At 40.3% G+C, this 21,719-nt stretch overlaps 1 protein-coding gene across 1 annotated transcript; it reads left to right on the forward strand.

Moving 5' to 3' along the window:
* Positions 1-1,412: 1,412 nt before the first annotated feature.
* slc12a4 (solute carrier family 12 member 4) lies at positions 1,413-21,696 on the forward strand. Its single transcript, XM_079159893.1, has 24 exons — positions 1,413-1,551; positions 10,618-10,712; positions 10,810-10,941; positions 11,330-11,476; positions 11,934-11,988; positions 12,372-12,502; positions 12,689-12,930; positions 13,236-13,450; positions 13,826-13,990; positions 14,285-14,383; positions 14,485-14,542; positions 14,689-14,863; positions 15,157-15,275; positions 15,437-15,535; positions 15,654-15,773; positions 15,938-16,042; positions 16,921-17,089; positions 17,681-17,876; positions 18,218-18,387; positions 18,612-18,743; positions 19,011-19,118; positions 19,372-19,559; positions 19,792-19,925; positions 20,052-21,696. The coding sequence occupies exons 1-24, from the start codon at positions 1,416-1,418 to the stop codon at positions 20,141-20,143; spliced, it is 3,282 nt and encodes a 1,093-aa protein (XP_079016019.1). The 5' UTR covers positions 1,413-1,415; the 3' UTR covers positions 20,144-21,696.
* Positions 21,697-21,719: the final 23 nt, after the last annotated feature.

The raw sequence follows: 21,719 nt of genomic DNA on the forward strand, positions 1-21,719 counted from the left end.
ATCCTCTAACTGTTAGAGGATGTTGGCTCATGACGTTGTTAAAAATAACAACGTTGTGACATTGTTAAAAATAATAATCCACTGAAATACATGCTTGATCATCTGTTAGAGTCTAACAGATGATCAAGCATGTATTTCAGTGGATTATTATTTTTCTATTTATGTTTTGTAGTCCATATGTCATATAAGTTACATTTCCATGCTGCGACTGTAAGGTCTGGATTCTCTTGGTTTGCCTTGTATGCCTGAAAAAGGTCTACAACCGTAAGCATGTTTGTAATTTAATAGTGTGTGCCGATCTCAATGTGAAATAGCTCTTTTTTTTCATACATACGGACTTGTGATTTCCCCTTCAGCACCTCAGACAAGTGAGGGAATTGCCCTTTAACTCTCTTTCATGGACTATTTCCCAAAGTATTTTTTTTTTTTTAAATGGAGGATAGCTGTTTCTAAATCAAAGTGAAGAACACCCCAGACACTTTAACAGTTTAAAAACCCTCTGCAATCCAAATGGAGCAGTAGCAAGATCTAAAGCGGCCTTAAACAGGACCTTTAATAACAGCCTTTCTAGGCTTAGTCTTTGATGTGCTGCTTTCATGGTTTAAGTAGCTACTATTCTTGGAAAGGGGAGGGTAAACTTTACCCTCTGTCAGTGATGTCACTTTAAACACTGCCGAGCCTGTCCTCACAGCTTCAACAGCTGGAGAGGACATATTACACTAAGCATTCATTTATTGTCACATATTGAATGATTTGGCAAATATTGGGGGAAAAAAACTATTTGAAATTCTGATTGACCAAAGGTTAAAAATAACTGTAAAGCTGTTAACGGAATGGGATCTGGGATCATTTAGTTTCCTCTCTTCTTGACAAACAGTTTTTTCTTTCCTCTCGTTTCCACTCTGTGCTTCCAGTTCACCAATTTAGTTTGACTATTTTCCAAACTGCCACGTAGCTGTCTGTGTGATTTGGGAATGGCCTGCATACACAGAGGACGGTCTGTCTGAACCTTGAACAGACAAGGTTCACGCTGTTAGCTGTCATTATGACACAGCCAGCAGAAAGGGGTCACCCTACTCTCTCACCCTCTCACTTTACATGACTCAGGGATGAAAATGCTAACTCCTCAATCAGAGTTGTGTCCCACGGGTCACTCCTACTTAAGGGGTGGGGGGGGGGGGGTCTTTCCAAATGCATCTGTGAGACCTCCATACCCTTCTGTTCACACCAAAAAAAAAAAAAAAAAAAGGAGGGGCTGGCCTGTGGGCGGGGAGTATGATAATAGCCTCTAGAGGAAGTGAGCACAGTGTAGTGGAATGTAGTTGCCATTAGTGGGAGTTGAGCTGAGGCTTGCTAACAGCTAGCCTGCTATGTTGAGTTGCTGAGCTGGAGACACAGAGGATAGTGATGAAAACATGCCTCACTTCACAGTGGTACCGGTGAAGGATCAAGCTCAGTCCAGCTACGACAGTCTAGAGGGGATTAACTGGGTGGATTACAGGGACACTGGACAGGACTACCCTGATCATCAAGACACTGTCAGCTCTGATGGTAGGTCTCACCTAACTAACTTTTACTCAACTCTTAATCTCCCAGCTGGGATCACAACATGAGGTTTTGAACTTGATAAATATGTCATGAAGTGAGTCTTCATGAGTTCCACCCAGGACAACATGGGGAAGGCGTGCTTTGTCCTGAGAGCTCTCTGAACAGCTGGTTGTATGGTTACCATGGCAATTCTCCAGGGTCAGAAAGCAGTTTTCCCACATCAGGCAGGTCTGTTTTTTTTACAGCTCACTTTGGGTAGAGTTTAAAAAAAAGCATTACTTTTATCATGTTGGAGTATTTCTTTCTTGCCCGTGGAAGCCTTTTAAAATAAATTCAGGGACAAATGAGTAACAAAGGGGAAACAATGAAAGGGGGTGAGGACTGTGGTGGAAAACACAACGTGGGGTGGGACAGTGTGAGGGGGGGGGGGGTGTACCACCGTAACAAGAAAAGACCTCAAGTGCTTCCTTACACAAAAGATGGAGCTCTCTTTGTGCCAAGGGGGGGATTTCCTTTCACAGGGATTGGCTGCACCACAACACAGGAGCAGATTTCTCCCTCCTCACTTCTCTGTCACAAATTGTCTCTCACTGTCACTCCACTTGTTTCTCCAATGCATCAGTATGAAAAGGGAGAGGAAGGGGGGGGGGCAGTCCCAGACTAAAGAGTAAGGGAGGACAGAGGGAAGACAAGGAGAGCAGCGAGGAGTTTGTAGCCGCTGGGTAGGATTAGGTTAGAGCAGTGTTCATTTGTGTGGGCTGACAGAGTGAACCAATCAGGGTTTTTAATAAAAGACACACATGGGCGCGGCTTTGCAATGAAGCACCCACCCACGCTTCACCAAGCGCCCAGCAGTCCGGGCTGGGGCACAAACCCACACACTGACTGGCCGCCCACTTATAGTACCTTACCGTCACGCTGATTGTGAGCTCCCTACAACTGAAAAACACCAGAAAGGATCAGAGTTCAAGGCTGAAGACTCATCTCACTCATGTTATTGAGCCTCCAGTGAGTGAACAACCAGTGTGTGTCTAGTCATGGGATGCATTTGTGTGTTTTCATCAATGTGTGAGTGCGTATGTATACATTGGCCACGCAGATGAGATGATCTATGTTTCAGTGAGACACAGGGCTCAAGTAGACTGACATTTGAAGCACAAGAAGACGGAATCAAAGCACATGTTGACCTAGCACTCTGCTTGTATACTTCTGGAATGCATGGAGGTTACCCTTTAGAGCCAAATGACAATTTTCAAACACCAGATATGCAAGTTAATAAGACACTGTACGAAACAATGATTTAAGTGTTAAAAAGTAGAGGCTTGAATGCTGTCCAAGTCGAACTCTGTTCTAGGTTTTGATGATAGAGGGAACGCAGATGTCCTGATATAACCCTCAGAGTTTCACACAAGCTTGTTGCTCCCTCCCTTGCCTTCCTGCTGTCATAATTCTCTGTTACCCAGCCGAAGAGAGCTTCCTGATGCCTGACAACAACAACCACCATTAATAGCTGCATGGATGACTTTATGCTGGAAAGGGTGAGAAGGAGGAGAAGAAGAAGAAGGAGGAAGTGTGACTGTGATGAATGATGAGACGGAGCAAAGGGCACGCAGTACGTTACCATTAAGTTTCAAACACATGTTGGAACTCAACAGTAGCTGCTCCTCAAGTCAATGTGTAGTGCATTGTTGTAGCATCTTTACTGTGTTTTCCTAAGAGTTATTTAAGTATCATATCATAATTATTATGAAGCATAAATTCAAAGAAAAATAGGTTTTGTTTAGGAGAGAGTGACAAGTGCAGAAAGAAGTTTGAAACATGTACGGCATACTATTGATATATACTTTTTAAATTTGAAATTCCTACTTCAGTTTTACATGCAGCATTGTGACATATTCAAGCAGTAAAAATGTGGGTGTGAAAGTATTTGCTGTTGTAAAACCATCCAAAAGTGGTTCCGTGTAATGGATGATTTCATCATGGGAGTGGTGGGCTTGGGTATGGTTTCATGTTGGATGTCTCAGCTATACAGAGTGACGTCTGCAGCATGGAGGAAGTGTCACAGTGCACAGTCTGTTTCAGCCTATGAACTCTGCTCTGTTCAGCCCAGAACAGGATCAACACTGTGGTCATTGTGACTGTGCTGTACTCCTGAGTAAGAAAAACTACCCTAATATAGTCACATTTCAGGGAGGAAAGTTGGTTTGCTGAGACGTTTTTTACTGCTACATAATTGCTTGCTGCTTGTTTGGAACATAATTTGTGAATTATGCTACCAATAGCTGGTTATAATCTTGTTTGCTCAATTTCTAGTTTGTAAAAGTCAGATGGGAACAAACTATTTCATACTTTAACAATTGAAAGAAAGGGACATTTGTGGAAATATGTGGCAAGTACATTTGAATGTTTTCTTGTTCATCTTCCGTCTCTGAGCCTGCATTTCTCAGTTTTTAAATGAGATTTTTGAGGCATGATTTGTTTATTGCAACATCACAACCTTTATGCCATTGTTCCAAACGATTGATCGCCTCGGAAATCTAGAAGGAAAAGTGGGCTTCTTAACTACTACCTAAGTGTCCTTTGGCGCAGCAAGTGGAGATCCCACGTGTATCAGAGTAAGTGAAGCAAGGCAACAAATAATATTTCATGAACTGAATAAAGCCAATGTGCAGGAAATATTACTGTTGATGTAATAAATGACCCATCAATGGAATTCAATTTATAAAACTACAATTTTTTTTTTCACTAAAAAATATTTAAAAAATCATTTGATCCATTGTAAACATTTTGATTAGTGCCAGGTATGTGCAGGTATTTCTGGGTAAATAATATAACCATGTCGTGCAAATATGTCTTTTGCTTGTATTGACTTCAACTAAACAGTTGCTGAGAAACTTGTGTAAAGAGGAGATTATTTGGAGAACACTGCTGTCTGTTCCTGCTCGTCTCTCAGGAGAACAGGATGATCATTCCTGTCACGTTGTCTGGTGTGTCGGTCAGATAAGCCTTGAGAGATAAACAAACTGGGGGGGGGGGGGGGCTGATGACAGAGTTAGAACAAATTGAGACGGGCACACAAACACTTAACAACCCTTAACAACTCTACAGTAAGTTTGATTATTTGTGATCCTGTGATACCCTAATAAATGATATAGACGATAATGTTTAACTAAATTAGTTGTGACACATCATTTCCTATGATGCAACTGTCTTGCCATCCAATTATCTGCCATCTTTGCTCTATCTGCTCATTCACATCAAAGTGACAGCCGGGCAAGCAGGGCAGCTCAGATGTTGTTTATTCCAATGTGTACCTCCAGGTATTATTGAGGATGCATTCATATCCATTCAGTTTTTCCTGGGTTTACCAAGCTCTCCTTCACTGCCTCCCCTTTGAACAGAGATCAGTGCAAAAATACATACTGTACTGCCCATGAAAACATAAAAGGTTTAGTGTCTATACATAAAGGATTTCCACTGGTATGTGATGAATGTGAAACTTGGGAATTATCACTGCTGTAGCATGCTCAGATTGTAATACATTAGAAGTGTTTGGACGGAACTGCTTACAAGATAAGAGCATGAAACACGAACATATTGCCCTCGTGATTGCAGACAAATTCTAGAAAATTCAAATTTAGCAGGCTTGTGTGTTTGTCCAAATTCTTCAGGCAGAAACAGCGTTGTTAGCATCACTGATCAGGAAATCATAATAGGAGAAGTAACTTCCAGCAAAGTGGCAACAGGGTGCTAGTTTATTGCCTTTCCAAAAGCCTGTACATTAAATGTATGATGTTCTGTCCTTCCTGAGAATTATTTTTAGACAGAAATGTAGGAGTACAATGAAATATGAAAGTTGCAACAGTCCTTTTTGGACATTGTTATACAGAAACTATGTTTTCATATGCTACAATGGAACCAGTGGCTCCCAAAACCTGATAATTAAAAGTGTCTTAAAGGCTCTCATACTTGATTATGGAGTGCGATTTCTGGACATGTATAATAACGCCTGCATATACTTCTTAACCTCTTAATTAGGCTATTGCTGAAGGTATCTTCTTGTTCACTTTCCCTTCTTTTGTTTACAAGAAAAGAGCTGTCAGTCAGACTGCAATACATCGGTGTATAGGAGGAGTAAATTCACTACTACTTCCAACCTCTGTGGACATGACAGCGTACAACTTGATCAATTACTGAAGTTTCTTAAGAATGAACAGTTAACATTGTGTTTCCTACCTCTTCGGTAGTGTGTAGATAAACAAGGCAGTGATGTTCATCTGTACCATCAACTCTACAGACTATAATCTGTACATGTAACATTCACACAAAGCAACGATTTATGAGTGCGTGTTGTGTGTGCAGCAAATGCACAGCTTTAGCATCATTAAGTGAAGCCATTTTGCGAAGACACCGGGGATAGACAATTCTCCCGTACAAACCACGCTTTGGGTTTGTTTAGTCATTAGTTCTACACCCATTGACGCACCCATTTAGTTAATTTGTGTCTTTTTGACAGTCTGTTGTGCGATGCACGTCTTCCCGCCCACCTTTACCCCCTGAGGTAATCAGGCTGAGCTGCTGTCCTTTTCTCATCATTAGCACACATCAAAGCTGATGTGTTTTGCTGTACGGCTCAGCAGGTTAGCATTCCAATGCTCTGTTCAGATGCTGCTCCGCATGGAGCACAGCTACTACAGCTAACAATGGCCTATTGCTAAAGCCGAATTGCATACCAAACCATGTAAATAACTACATTTGTGAGTGACTTACTTCATTTTGTTGGATTTCGATTGAATTTTACAATGCATTGTGGGAGAGTAAGGGAGCTTTCAATCAGTGCACTGGAATGATTTTAGGATCGCCACGGTCTGCGTCCCCAGGCAGTTCGTTAATTAACTAGCCATTGGTTTGAGCCAAACGTTTTCATGAGCATCTGCACTTACTCAAATATGTCATTTTTATTGACTTGCCCTTGCACCAAAGTGGGAAGACAGGTGCACCCGCCATACCCCAGTTAAATATTACTTGCAATTTTGACTAATACCATGCCTAACATTGTGGTATCCTGCCTCCACAGGGGTGCACCACACTCTAACTAACATAATGTCAGTTGGGTTAGCGCTGTACTGTATACAAATGCAAACACATAATGACCCAACTGGGCTGTGCTTTTGTCAGATTTTGGACTTCCACAACTTCTGCTTATAATGGAAATGAGGCTTCAAGTCATTCGGGTAGAGCTGGGCTATTTTCCACAAAGAAATACTTCAAAAAAATAATGTCAAAGTTTTAGTTCAGTCTGACGATTGGTTGCTAATTCATTATTTTGCCTTATGCAACTGGTTGGTAAAAGCAAAGCTGGTAGAGTTCAGACAGTAAAAGGGTCAGAGTGGCTCAGAGTGTTTGGAGGATCATTTTACAGGCCCATAAACATAAACAATGAGCAGGATATAGCGAGCAGTAGGGAATAAGTTTAACCTTTAACCATTTAACCTGCTGCCACGCAACAGTTGTATTATGTTATTCTAACCCAGGGGCATGATCACATCTAGCTATGCTTTGACGGCATGCAGCTTACAAAAGCAGAGGGAGCTAATTAAAATGAAGAAAGGAGCAAAGGATATGCACATGTCTCCTTTACTGTCTCTCTCTATTTTACACACACACTTAGCCAAACACACACACTCCACCTCCAAACACATAATCAGGAGAACATTATTGCCAACTAACTGCACAAAGCAGAGTTAGCTAAGCTATACTACTTCTCTGCCTCTCGGTGTTAAGTCCTAAGTGTTTATTAAAGGGGAAATTTAGCAAAGAAGCTTTTTCAAATCCTAAGAAGCTAATGGACAGGGATGTTGTTTTCCATGACTAATCGGCTTTAGAAAAAAGGGCAGATACATTGCTGTTAAGTTTCCTTCTGCCTGTAACATTAGTGCCTTTTGAAAAGTCCATTTGAAATATGAAAGTGAAACCTCTTGAATACTCCAAATATCCCATCTAAGTACACTGTGTAGTCTTGATAAAGTAAACTAATGCCCTGCTTGCTAAAGAATGTCGTGAAGAAGTTTTGCAGGAAGTTTTGCAAGTTGCTTTTTGGACCTATAACAAGTAATATTGATGTCGTCGATGTAGATTTGATTGACGTTGTTTTTTTTGTTCAAGTCATGTACTTTGCACTTTGAAAACACTTGACAACGTAGTATCTTCTCAGGGAATTGATCTAGTTGTAAACACACAGCAAATCATACCCAGCATTCCCTGAAACATAGGCAGTCTGTCTAAACATTTGCTTTGGAATTTTGGTGCAATATAAAAGCTCAAATATTACTGATAATCATGGCTTATGATAGTGTGTGTTTTTAAATATGTGTCTTACTTATTTCTGACAAGGTTGTAAGTACAGGTTTACCCCAACACCAACACTTTATACTTCTTTGATAACAATCCTCGACAAAACAAATCCTTTTAATAGCCGAATAGTGAAATGATACAGTAGCGTGTCTCTAGATAGTTAGTCAGTGGAAAGTAAAACTCATGTACGCCCTTGCTTAACTGCTCTACCTTGATATAGCCTTCTGTGAATGTACCAGTCTTTGATCTTCTGGCGGTGGAGCTGTTTTGGTGGGGTCACAGGTGACCTGTCGGTACATGCTGCTGCAAAGCCTCTGTGCTGTTCTGGGCACACAGCAAGACTCTTATGTGCCTTCATAACAAGCCAGTTAATCTTTAATCCTTTTAATTAGACATTTAAAGTGAGGTTATTAACAAGAGACCCCCACTGTTTCCTCATTGTTAAAGTGTCTTTTATTTTGCTGGTCCAATGAATGGAATGAGCCGGAAGCTGAACTATTTTTTGGTTTGAACATTAGGATATAGTCTTTGGAGCAACACCGACTGAGTACAGCTCCTGCCAGGAAACTTTTGAACGGATATAATTCTATGGAGCAACATCAATCTGCACTGCTCCAAAAATGTCAGATGTCTCTTTAAGTTACTCAGTGCCTCTATCTCATCTACAGTAGTCTCCCTTCATTGCTTCTTCAAACACATTGTGTTTTTATACCAGGCCACTGGCAGCGAGATGACACTAGAGGACAGTGTTGGCATTGTTTTTATTTCTATCTCTTCCCAGGCATAACGCCCATCCTTCTGTGTTGTTAGGGATCTGTTAAGACAGACCCATGGGAATTTGGCTTTCATGCCTCAAATTATCTCTTCTTTTTTTTTTTTACAGATTTTTGCAAGGTTTTTGCACCAAATTATGGTTTACATTTTGTCATTTGCAAGTGCCTTCATCATTTTAATTGTTCATTGTAAAAAACCTTACCTTGCTTTATTAATTGAGAAAATGTACGTCATGTCTTGTCTCTTAACATCACATTCAAGTCATTGTTTTGCTTATTACTATATTCTTGGAATAATGGCTTGGTCTGATGATACCCCAAGATGTTTCCACACTGAACATCAGTACAATTTAGGAATACAGATACTGTAATACTGCACTTTTTTGGGGATACCTTCAGCCCAATCCAAGGCTCTTATATCCCTATGCGCATACATGTGGTGTGCTTGAGCTTGTCAGTCAGAGAGTTACCACTGTGTCTTCCACTCCCCACCTCTTCTCCCCCCCCCCCCCCCCCCCCCCACACACACACACACACCGTGCACCATGTGTTAAATCAGGCCCCTGAATGAGTATTCACCCCGGGCAACCGAGTGTCCTGGATAGTAATCGACGATTCCCCAAGCCAGAGCACAGAGTACTCTGTGGCAGTCCGCACACAGCTCATAACTATGCTTACCCAGAGTGAAGGCAGTGGGACACAGAACACAGGTGAGTGAAGACCAGCACTGAAGCTCAACCAACTCACTTGGTATATTTTCAATGCTGTTGAGAATATCTTTCTATTTCATGCCCTCTTGTTAAATTGGCAGACTTTTTTGTAGCAGGATTCATTTTGGCTTTGAGATGCCGTCGTTAAAGTTTACATGCTCTAATAACCCAAGGTTAGGTAATTTCTAGGTAATGAGGTGTGTGAATGTGTGTGTGTAGGTGTGTGTGTGTGTGTGCTACTTTGCGTGCAATAATTGCCCAAGGCACTGTGCTCATCTCTGCTTGATTCTTTTCTTCAAAAGTTAATGAGAGTAAAATCTAATTATATGCCTGTTTATCACCTGGACTTTTCCTTGTCGGTCTGTGCTGCTTTTGGCCCTTCACTACTGCTTCACTGCAGGAGTTGTATTCCTGAAGTTTACTGCTACATGGGGATTATTAAGATGTTCTAATTATAATTAATAGTGACAGTTAAAAGCTGACTGAATATTGAAAACAAATTGCCATGGAAAATGTTTGAAATTGGTCTATGTCTGTATTAATTACTGCCTAGGCAATGGCATCGGGCTGCTATTTATATTTTTTAACACAAATTGGTGACGTGAATTAAAACCATGACTGTTTTATTGTTTATCCATCAATGACTGTTAATCTCTATTGTCACCTTGCATATAACACTTATATAATCTAATGCCACCTACCTTTTGTTATCAAGTACCACATTGTAGATGTAATTGTGACTCTTTTAGTCAATAATAGCAGGTCCATAGTTCATTAAATTAATATTTGATGTCAACTAAAAGTGACACAATTAAGCTGAAAAGCATCCATTTTTAATTCTAAAAAAATATGATCTTTAAAAATGTAAGTAAGCATTGATTTCACCTAATTATTCGTCGTGTTACATTAGAGAAGCCTCTGAATTAACACTGACACCGCTGGGCATTTCATCCCGAGTCTGGTTTTTACAGTAAATAAGCATCGTCTTAAGACAGGGTGGTGAATTATTGCAGGTTTTACAAACTTTCATATAAATCATGTCTCCGTCAGTAAAGCACATTGACTTGATGTTGCAGTTTATGTTACCAGCGTGCCTCCAATATATCTTTAAGGACAATGTTTGCCTGATTTATTGACAGGAGAATATTTGATTGACCCTATAGCTCAAATTGTTGCTTGGCCAAAAAGCAACTTTGTTTTTATTGTTAAAAGATTTATCCTCTCTCTACTAGGACATGGGAATCATAAAGAAGACAGTCCATTTCTCAACAGTGATGCTGCTTTCAAGAAGAATGACTTCTATGACAGGAACTTGGCTTTGTTTGAGGTCTGTTATTTATATTTCCCAATATCTCTGTCAGACGATAGACTTGTACCAAACTCATTCATTTAACTTCTTCCCCCCCCCCACTTTCTTCCTCCAGGAAGAGCTGGACATCCGGCCAAAGGTTTCCTCTCTGCTCAGCCGCTTGGTCAGCTACACCAACATCACCCAGGGAGCCAAGGAGCATGAGGAGGCGGAGAGCACTGAGGCCTCACGTAGGAAGACCCCCAAGGTCAGGAGTCGGGGCACAGCAGAGGAACACTATGCCTCGCTGTTTATTTTTAATTACTTGTACACTCAGTCTTTGGAAGTTTAGAAACATTATCCTCCATCTCTGGCTCTCTCTTTGCCTCGCTATCCAAGTTCTAGTTCTGTATTAAGAGCTGTTGATTGATTGCGAATGCCTTTGCGAGCTCTGCCGTGCGACTGTGGCTGTGTAAGACCTGGATACGTGCAAAGTGCTGATAACGTGATGGAATGACCTTTAAAAAAAAAGAACACAAATCAATACAAATGATCAATACATGTGTTTCCTGCGATGTCATGGTCAATATTCTCCTCTCTCTCTCTCTCTTTCTCTCTAATGCCCCTCTCCTTCTCTCCTTCCTTCTTTCTATCAGTCTCCCAACATGGGCACTCTGATGGGAGTCTACTTGCCGTGTCTGCAGAACATCTTTGGTGTCATTCTTTTCCTCCGACTGACGTGGATTGTCGGGATGGCTGGCATCATGCAGTCCCTCCTGATTGTCTTCATGTGCTGCTCCTGTGTTAGTATGAGCACAGACACAAACCATACTGCTGTACTGTAAACACACACACACACACACACACACAAACTGTACTGTACTGCACACAGACACGCACTACTTCGCTGTGTTGATTCTGCCAACAATGGGAGCCAGCTTTTGTTGCTAAACCAATCAATAGAATCCACACGGTTTTATTCGCAGCAGAAATTATCATCAGAAAATCAAAAATATTGCATATGTTTCCTCTTACCTGCCCTGCTAATTATCAATTTAGATTGTTTTAGTCTCAGTTACCTGGTTTTGGAGATGTGGAACTTGGCTTGTGGTGCTCAAAGCACCAATGTATTTGAAAAAGTCAACAGCAATGTCTCTTTCCAGAAATCATGTTACTCAAGATAATCCATGTTAATTAACGTAACGCCCACACATGTGTGTCCTTTTCAATCTTAACCATACTTTCTCCTTTCCTTTCCAGACAATGCTCACAGCCATATCAATGAGCGCCATTGCTACTAATGGTGTTGTTCCAGGTAATACTTTAAATCCCTCAAACTCCATTATATTCACTTAATAACTCCCTCAGCATACTGTTCATTTATCCAGCAGATATTGTCTGTAAGTATTATAGATACTTTTGTAGACTTTTTTATTTTATTAATTTTTTTACAAGATTTTGTAAAATGTTTTATTACTGAATTTTCATTATTGGGACATAAACTGGTTTTCAAATAATTACTTGCTCAGCCTTGATATATCCGGACTAATCTGAATCTCTAAGTAGATGCAGAAGTTCCATTTTTCATTACATTTTCCTCCACTTGAGGGCAGCAGAAATGTACCGTTGTGTCCCACTGCATGTAGTACAGACTTTTCACTGGCTTTCTGTGTGTAACACTTTGTTGTACTGTTGTAGCTGGAGGGGCATACTTCATGATCTCCCGCTCCCTTGGCCCTGAGTTTGGAGGAGCTGTGGGGCTGTGCTTCTACTTGGGCACTACCTTTGCTTCTGCCATGTACATACTGGGGGCCATCGAAATCTTCTTGGTCAGTTTGCCAAAATATTATTCTGATTATTATAGAGGAATATTAGTTTTATTCCAGCTCACATTTGTATAACTAGATATGATTCTTAAATGTTGTTCTTTATTAAAATATGTTAGCTATTACATGAGTTTTAACTGCACTGCATATGGGAGTAATGGTCCTGTTGTCAAATTATTCTCTCCTCAGAAATATCTGCTCCCCCAGGCGGCCATATTTCACACCACAGACACTCTTGGGAGTGACAGTGCCATGCTGAATAATATGCGAGTCTACGGCTCTATCTGCCTCAGCCTGATGGCTGTGGTAGTTTTTGTTGGAGTCAAATATGTCAACAAGCTGGCCTCTCTTTTCCTGGCCTGCGTCATTATCTCAATTGTCTCCATCTATGCTGGGGCATTCAAATCCATGACTCATCCCCCAGAGTTCCCGTAAGTCTGAAGAATAAACATGTGCCTTAACAGAAAGTAGTGGGAATTATGGGGACAATAATACTGATTTAGTTCTTATGGGGGAGAGAGCGCTAATTTTTTAAATTCCAAATGGAAAAATATTGCAGGTTTCTCTCTTATTATTATTATTAGTATGTTGCTTATATATATATATATATTTAATATGTTGTTTCATCATAGTTTTTTCCTGTGTTGTTATGATTCTGTCCACCATTATGTTGGTGGTGGAAATAAAGATGGCTGACATAGTCATGATTTAAATTGTGTCCATGTTATTGCTGTAGGATCTGCATGCTGGGAAACAGGACGTTGGTGAGAGATCGCTTCGATGTATGTGCTAAGACTGTGATAAAGGGCAACAGCACAGTGCCCAGTCAGCTGTGGGAAAGGTTCTGTCTGCTGGGGAACATGAGCAGCGCTCAGTGTGATGACTACTTCATTCAGAACAATGTGACAGAGATACCGGGCATCCCTGGACTGAGCAGTGGGATCATTAGAGGTACATTTATCATACATTGCAGAGGGGTTAAAATACACACTATGAGATTTTGTTTTAGAATAAAAGTTAACACCTCATAATGTTCCAAGTGTATATAGTATATATATATATATCATTACTATATACATAAAGGGGTAGGAAACAGTGTTAGTAAACCCAGCAAGAACAATTAGCATTTTTCACATTATGCTATCATTTTTAGGAATTTTAAGAATCAACAATCATTATCTTGAAAATGTATGATGTTTTGTCAAAATGATATCCCTAAATTTAGAAATGTCTTGCATCAGTGAATAACACACAGCCCTGTTAGAATTGTAGTCTCTTCTAATACGTTTGTTGCCAATGTTTTCAATGTCAGTTCTCTGTTGTTAGAGAACATGTGGGGCGACTACCAACAAAAAGGGGAGATCTTAGAGAAAGCGGGGCTACAGTCAGTGGATGCCCATGGTGCCATGGAGAACTTTGGCATGTATGTGTCAGCCGACATCGCGACATCATTCACACTCCTTGTGGGGATCTTCTTCCCATCTGCCACAGGTAAGTCTATTGTCTGCATGAAAGTGCAAAATTATTCTTTCCAAACTCCTTTACCCTAAATCTTAAGTCATGTATCAAATTATGATTGTGACAAACAAACGTAAATCTATAATGTGGATATTTATGCAATATCAAGCCATCAATTGCAAATTGGAACTTAAGCCACCTGCTATGTTATATTATATACATTGTTTACAAAAGATTTAAACCTTCCCTTATTACAACCAGCAGGGGGCGTAGTTAAACAGCTTTTACATGTCTTCTGTTTTTAATCAACTGTATTTTGCCTTGAAGGTATCATGGCAGGCTCCAACAGGTCTGGGGATCTCCGTGACGCTCAAAAGTCCATCCCTGTGGGGACTATCTTAGCTATTACTACTACTTCACTCGTTTGTATCCTTATTTTGGTGACTACCCACAATAAAACTAACAATCTTTGCAGATTTGATGTACATCGTTGTGTCACTTTGAGCTCCTTGACATCTTGTATTCAGATTTCAGTTCTGTGGTCCTGTTTGGGTCTTGTATTGAAGGAGTAGTCCTTAGGGACAAGTAAGTTCACCTGTGTCCTACTGCATGTTCAAACTTTGATCAAAACACTTCTGGTTGGGTAAAAATGAACAATACAAAATAAAGATAACTTCATCATAAAAGTCAAGACGTATTCTTTTTCATATTCAGCATTCATGTACTTGTAGGTTTGGAGACGCAGTTAGAAAAAACCTGGTGGTGGGGACGCTCTCCTGGCCGTCTCCGTGGGTTATTGTCATTGGCTCCTTCTTCTCTACTGTTGGGGCGGGCCTTCAGTCCCTCACCGGGGCTCCCCGACTTCTACAGGCTATTGCCAAGGACAACATCATACCTTTTCTCAGGGTGAGACAGTACACACTGTTGATGATAAACGTTTCATTGTCGTTGCAAGACAGAAATGGCTCCCACAGACTCGACTGACATACAGTCAGAGACAACAGTTACTCCATAGTCGGTTTGTTATTACTTCCAAAACATGCGATAAATTGAATATTCAGGGTAACCTCTGAATCACATTCAATGTTGAGTTGGAAATGTTTGCTAATATTTGACTTGCAGGCTTATTTGAATATGATGCAGTACCAAAGTGATTTGCATTGCTTCTTATGAAGGGTTTTGAATTTTTTTTGTTTCAGGTGTTTGGTCACGGAAAGACCAATGGAGAGCCTACATGGGCCCTACTACTGACTGGTCTCATAGCTGAGCTGGGCATCCTTATTGCCTCACTGGATATGGTGGCTCCCATCCTTTCCATGTAAGCTCACATACACACACATGCCAAAAATATGACATGTGCCAAGTATAAAATACACACACCCCATACATTTATTGCACTCAATAGTGGCCAACTACACCACTAAAGGTGTATTATCTACTTCAAATATGTTGGAAATTCTCCTTGTGTTTATTCAACAGGTTCTTCTTGATGTGCTATCTCTTTGTGAACCTAGCCTGTGCAGTTCAGACTCTTTTACGCACACCGAACTGGAGGCCAAGGTTTAAATATTACCACTGGTGAGCAGCACACTTCCTTTTCACCAGTCAGATTGTCCCGGCTGTCATACTTGTAAATAATAATGCTGTTCTTGTTGTGCTAAAACATCTCTTCTGGCTTTATGTGTCACAACCACAGGGCTCTGTCCTTCCTTGGCATGAGTATGTGTCTGGCTCTGATGTTCATCTCCTCCTGGTACTATGCTATTGTGGCCATGGTAATTGCTGGGATGATCTACAAATACATTGAGTACCAAGGGTATGTCTCCTGTCTGATTAGCATTTGTATATTTGTCTTTGGTGGTGTCTCTGTGTTTCTGTCTGACATATCTGTAATGGATGCTGGCGGACGGACGCCCACTTACATTGTTGGTTCGTCCCTTATGTTTGTGTTTTGTCTCTCCCACTCACAAACAACAACAGAGCAGAGAAGGAGTGGGGAGACGGAATACGAGGACTGTCCCTTAGTGCTGCACGTTACTCCCTGTTAAGACTAGAGGTTGGACCCCCACACACCAAGAACTGGAGGTACAGCTACACCTGGAAGAGACTCTCTGAATGTATCCACAACAACTCCTTTGGATTGCACAATCCATAGTGGAATATAAAAAATAGGTTATTTACCCTCTATAAAAATGTCCCTGGAGAATGATGATAATGCCACACAAAATAATGAACACATGATAGATTTACTACCAGCTGTAATCCATACTGACACGCAATGAGTAAATGCCATGTAGGTATGTAAAGTTTTGGGAAGTTGTGGCCGTGGGAAGGGTTTCATTTTTTATATTTCTAGCTTGCTTGCTGAGCATTTCCACTAAGTTAGCGTGACATCTTTCTTCCTCTTTTGCCGCTCATTGTAAATGTGATAACAGTGACTAAACACGGCTAGTCTTGAAAGTTTTGAAGGTGGAACGAAGAATGGAATGATGGCAGTATGTCAATAAAATGTAAAGAAGGTAGTCCAGTTAGCACTGACTGGGTGATTCAGAGGTCAAACAATGTCTCGGTTTCGACTGAGATGAATTTGGCAGAGAAGAGACAATAGTTATTTTATATGTTTAGGTCACATGTATACATTTACCTTATTCACAGTTTAACACTTATATGTGCCCTTGATGGCTTAACATCCCTGTTTTAAGCTATACGTGTCGATGTGTTTTGACATGCAAATCACAGACTAGCTGCTTGACACTGGCACTTGAAAAGTCCAATTTGATCAACCTACTGCCAATGATCATTCAGTAAATCTTGTTTTGATAGATGAACACTTGCATCCTCTTATGTCTGTGCTTTCTATACAGCAAAACAATATGCATTGTTCTAAATACTTTGGTAACAGTCTTTTAACAGGGGTTGCAAAGACACACCTTTGATCCGGTCTTTGAATCTGTCCACTACAGACCTCAGCTGCTTGTGCTGTTGAAGCTCGATGAGGACCTCCACGTAAAATATCCTCGTCTGCTCACCTTTGCCTCGCAGCTGAAGGCGGGGAAGGGTCTGACCATTGTGGGCTCTGTCATCCAGGGCAACTTCCTGGACAGCTATGGGGAAATGCAGGCAGCTGAGCAGGTAAATACTAGAAAGGGGTGTGCTGAACATGCTCTATACAACTCTCTATTGTACTCTGTTGCTGACTGCGTCGCAACTAATTGTTACAAATGACCACCTTTTGTGATGTGAAAAGCACAATGAAGCGAAAACATGCTTCATTGTGAATTTTCCATTTTTGGGACTTTTCTTCCTCAGCAACTGTTTTTGAAGCATTTGTCACTTTAATCAAAGGGCATGGCTGGAAACAGCTTGTTGTTGTCACTACAATGTGGGGCCAATGAGCCATTTCGGATAAAATAAGGGACTGTTGCAGGAACATTTTTCATAATGCGACGTGTTTGGTAGAGAAATGCCCTTTTTTATGCGACAACCGGAGAAATGAATCACTCATTCTCGATTCACTTAGTGCTAATACAATACTTATGCATTATGTATCAATAATTATCATTAAAGCTATACAGGGAGGTAGTGAAGGTAAAACCTTATTTAGTGGTTTTGCTGTATAAATCTTTCCTTTTTAAAGCATTTAGTAAACATGGTTCATCTGCTTGCTCCTTATTGTGATCATAGCCTGAAGCTTCGTTTTTTTTTCTTTCTTTTTTCTGCCAGGCCATTAAGCATATGATGGAGATTGAGCGAGTCAAAGGTTTCTGCCAGATCGTGGTGGCGGCTAAGGTGCGGGAGGGTATTGTCCACCTGATCCAGTCCTGTGGTCTGGGGGGCATGAAGCACAACACTGTGGTGATGGGCTGGCCCTACGGCTGGAGACAGAGCGAGGACCCTCGTGCCTGGAAGACTTTTATCAGTAAGAGTCTCACTAATATACTGTTGACACAATAGGACACTTAAAAGGGACAATCAGCATCTGCAGTATAGCACCCCTATTAATTGACTGCCAACCCAAATTGCATAATGTTTTCAGGCATCAGTATTTAGTTGTCACACTTGAATGCACTTAACAATCAGCTCCCTATTATGAATTTGAAGATAGCGCAATCGTGGGCTTGAAAAAGCTCATTTGAATATACTATTTGGAATACATTTTGTGTTAGTTTCCGTTTGGCTTGTACAGAATGTAAGCTGTTGCAAAATTAATTTATACAGTACAGTTAATAACTGTGCCTCCATGTTTTAATCTCTACTCAGACACAGTTCGCTGCACCACAGCTGCCCACCTGGCCCTGATGGTGCCCAAAAATGTGTCCTTCTACCCGAGCAACCATGAACGCTTCACAGATGGCAACATTGACGTTTGGTGGATCGTCCATGATGGGGGGATGCTAATGCTGCTGCCTTTCCTGCTCAAACTTCATAAAGTGAGACAGCAGAGTCCAATATGCTACTTTACATGTTGCAAATAAAGCAAAAACTATGTCACTGTAATCCTTCCAAACTTACACGCTGTCCTTGAATAGTCTTTGTTAGATTTAGTTTGATGTTATTTGGGACTTGACGTGTGTTTTCTGAAAGCAATTATAGTCACATTTGTTGTGTATAGCAGATGGTATTACACTATAGTTATATCTGTCTATTTGCATAGGTTTGGAGGAAATGCAAAATGCGTATCTTCACTGTAGCCCAGATGGATGACAACAGCATCCAGATGAAGAAAGATCTGGCCATGTTCCTGTACCAGCTAAGAATAGAGGCTGAGGTGGAGGTGGTGGAGATGGTGAGGATCACTCACACACTACTTCTAATCTGAGCAAAAGTCAAGACTTCTATAGAGTTTTTTATGGCTAGAGCCAGAACACATTGAACTCAGTAATAAAACCAGATGTCCATTATTACAAGATGCCACAGAGAGGATTGTTTCACAGAAAATTGTTTGGCTTATTTACTCTCATTTCACTGTCACTCTGTCTATGTTCAACAGAGACGTGCAGTATGTTTAAATTGGATTAACCGCTAAAACATTTTTTTTCAAATGCTACTTTAGCATGACAGTGACATCTCAGCATACACCTATGAGAGAACGTTAATGATGGAGCAGCGGTCTCAGATGTTGAGGCAAATGAGGCTGTCCAGTGCAGAAAGACAAAGAGAGGTATGTTTTCTTTGTGTGTGTAATATTTATTCTTAAAATGTACAAATAAACAAAATTCATAACATATAATGCATGATAAATCATTGAGAGACTGCGGTTTTGTTGTTTTAGAATCTTCACTACTGGTGGTCCGCTAAAATTTTGGAATTGAACCTGCTCTAACTTAACTCTATTTATTGCTATGAGTAAAGGTTTTATTTACAAACAGTATATTGAAATCAAAGCCTCATGATATTCCCAATGGCACTTGCAGGTTCAGGTGGTAAAGGACAGACACTCTTTGGTGCGTATGGGAAGTCTATACTCAGACGAGGAGGAGGAAGTGGTGGAGGCTCCGCCAGAGAAGGTTCAGATGACTTGGACAAGAGAGAAGTGTGAGGCTGAGAGGAGGAACAGAACCAATGCACCTGAGAACTTCAGAGAACTTATGAGCCTCAAACCGTGAGTTGCTTTCAGTCAACCTCAGCATCTTCTTTACCGCCTCTTATTTAACCAATAAAACCTGTAGCATTTAATGTTAAACCATTTTACCTTATGTTTTTTCCATTTTTCACCTTATTGTTCCCTTTTGGTTTCTCTCACATTGAGCACTTGCTTTAAGATTGTAAAAAGTAAAATAAGTTTATGAGCACAAATCCTTTTCCCCCCGTCTTTCCTCCTTGCTGCATTCCAGGGATCAGTCCAATGTGCGGCGAATGCATACGGCCGTGAAGCTGAACGAGGTAATAGTCAATAGGTCCCATGATGCTCGATTAGTGCTGCTCAACATGCCAGGGCCACCGCGAAACACGGATGGAGATGAAAACTGTATCCTTTACCAACATGATCAAACAAAAGGTGTCTTTCATAATTGTAGAGACGATTTGGGGCTGCAGTACACACACCAAGTGTGTAGGCTATTGTTTGGCTGTTTTTACTTAACGTGTATTCCAGATATGGAGTTTCTGGAGGTGTTGACTGAAGGTTTGGAAAGAGTGCTGTTGGTCCGAGGCGGAGGTCGGGAGGTTATCACCATCTACTCATGATCAATTATTAGCTGCTCCACAGGAGTGTCTGCCTCATCAGAATACATTCCACCTCTAGGAAGGAGGCAGAAGCCGCTGGTTTGACGCATGGATGTCACTTTGATTGTGAAGTATGTATTTTTCAGTACAAAACTTTTTTTCTATTCTTGTAGAATATTGGCACACACTAGTGCACATATCCAGCTATATGTTTGCAACTCTGCCATTCTTACAAATGAAATCTGTTATTTTTCTCCCTCAGAAATCAACACTTGTGTGTCAAACACAAACTTTGTATTTATTTATAGGTCACAAATACCTCTTATGTGATATTAAAGCCTCTATTTGACAGACTATGGCAGACTAGCACACATGTTGGGAGAACAGTTTTGATAGTATGCCAGATTTTTATTCTGAAACAGCTCTTTGATTATTATGGAAGCACATCTTTATTTATTTATTTATTTCAACATTTCCCCACTGAGGTAAAGAAAATGTTACTGATGATAATGAACACACTGCTTGACGTTGGTTGTGCTGTAAAGTTGGCATGCCAGAGATGATGAAGCAAGTTTTTAAAAAAAGTTATAATTTATGATTTTTTTGACAGATATTTTTGTTGTTTATGAGAGAAAAGTGTATATGAATGACTTTTGAACCGTTACATTTGTACTTTTTCTACAGACCTGAAAAGCTTATCTGCACACAAAAAAGATGGCTTCATTTAAAGTTATAGTCCTTAAGATTTCAATAAAATCAAACCCCACTTTGGATACTATTTATGGTCTGCATTTCTTCTGCAATATACATTTGATATTTTAAAACTAAATGGCAATTGCAAATACCATTCTATATGGTAGTTTTTATCATTAGCGTCGGAGTCTGCCATTCCTGCACAGGATTTAAATTAGCTTACTTCACATTTCTACAATGTTAGTTTGTCTGTTTGTGCTGTAAACAAATACACCAGTTGGTATATTGTTGTAATTCTGACAAAGTAGCTGCTCAAGCTGTGTTTGCTGCAGTATTACACGACACCATGGCTGAGGCTAAATCAACCATGGCTGAAATCTTAAGGAATTTCAGCATTAAACAATTCTGACCTCAGCTACATGAGACTTACAGACACTGTTTGTATCTTTTCAAGTATTTCTCCTCAGAAGCTGAGTATTTCAGGATATTATACTGTGTCAAGAACAACTGTTCTACGATCTGTAGCCAAGAGTGTGGCCTTCCCTTCACTTAAATCTAAATAGGTTTTGGCACAATCCAATCCATGGAAACTTTATGTTGGCAGTGTTTTAGTGAAGCCATGAGTATTCATTTTGAAGAGCGATGAGGTCATTGTTTTAATGTGAAAACCCTGCCCATTGTGTTGAAACATCAAAATGTATCTGAACAAAGGAAATCTTCACAGTGTTGCTGTGTGCTGTTCCAAGTTAAAGATTTTGTTTTAGTTATTTCTAAGTGCAACATTTTCCTGTTTGGCCAAAGGGCAGAATGGTTCACATTAAAATACACACTTTGTTTTTTTTAAACCTCCATGATATCATGTTATTCTGTAAGATCAAATAAAAAACAACAAAATCTCTTTGTT

The sequence above is a fragment of the Pholis gunnellus genome, assembly GCF_910591455.1.
Source record: "Pholis gunnellus genome assembly, chromosome: 1".
NCBI lineage: Eukaryota > Metazoa > Chordata > Actinopteri > Perciformes > Pholidae > Pholis > Pholis gunnellus.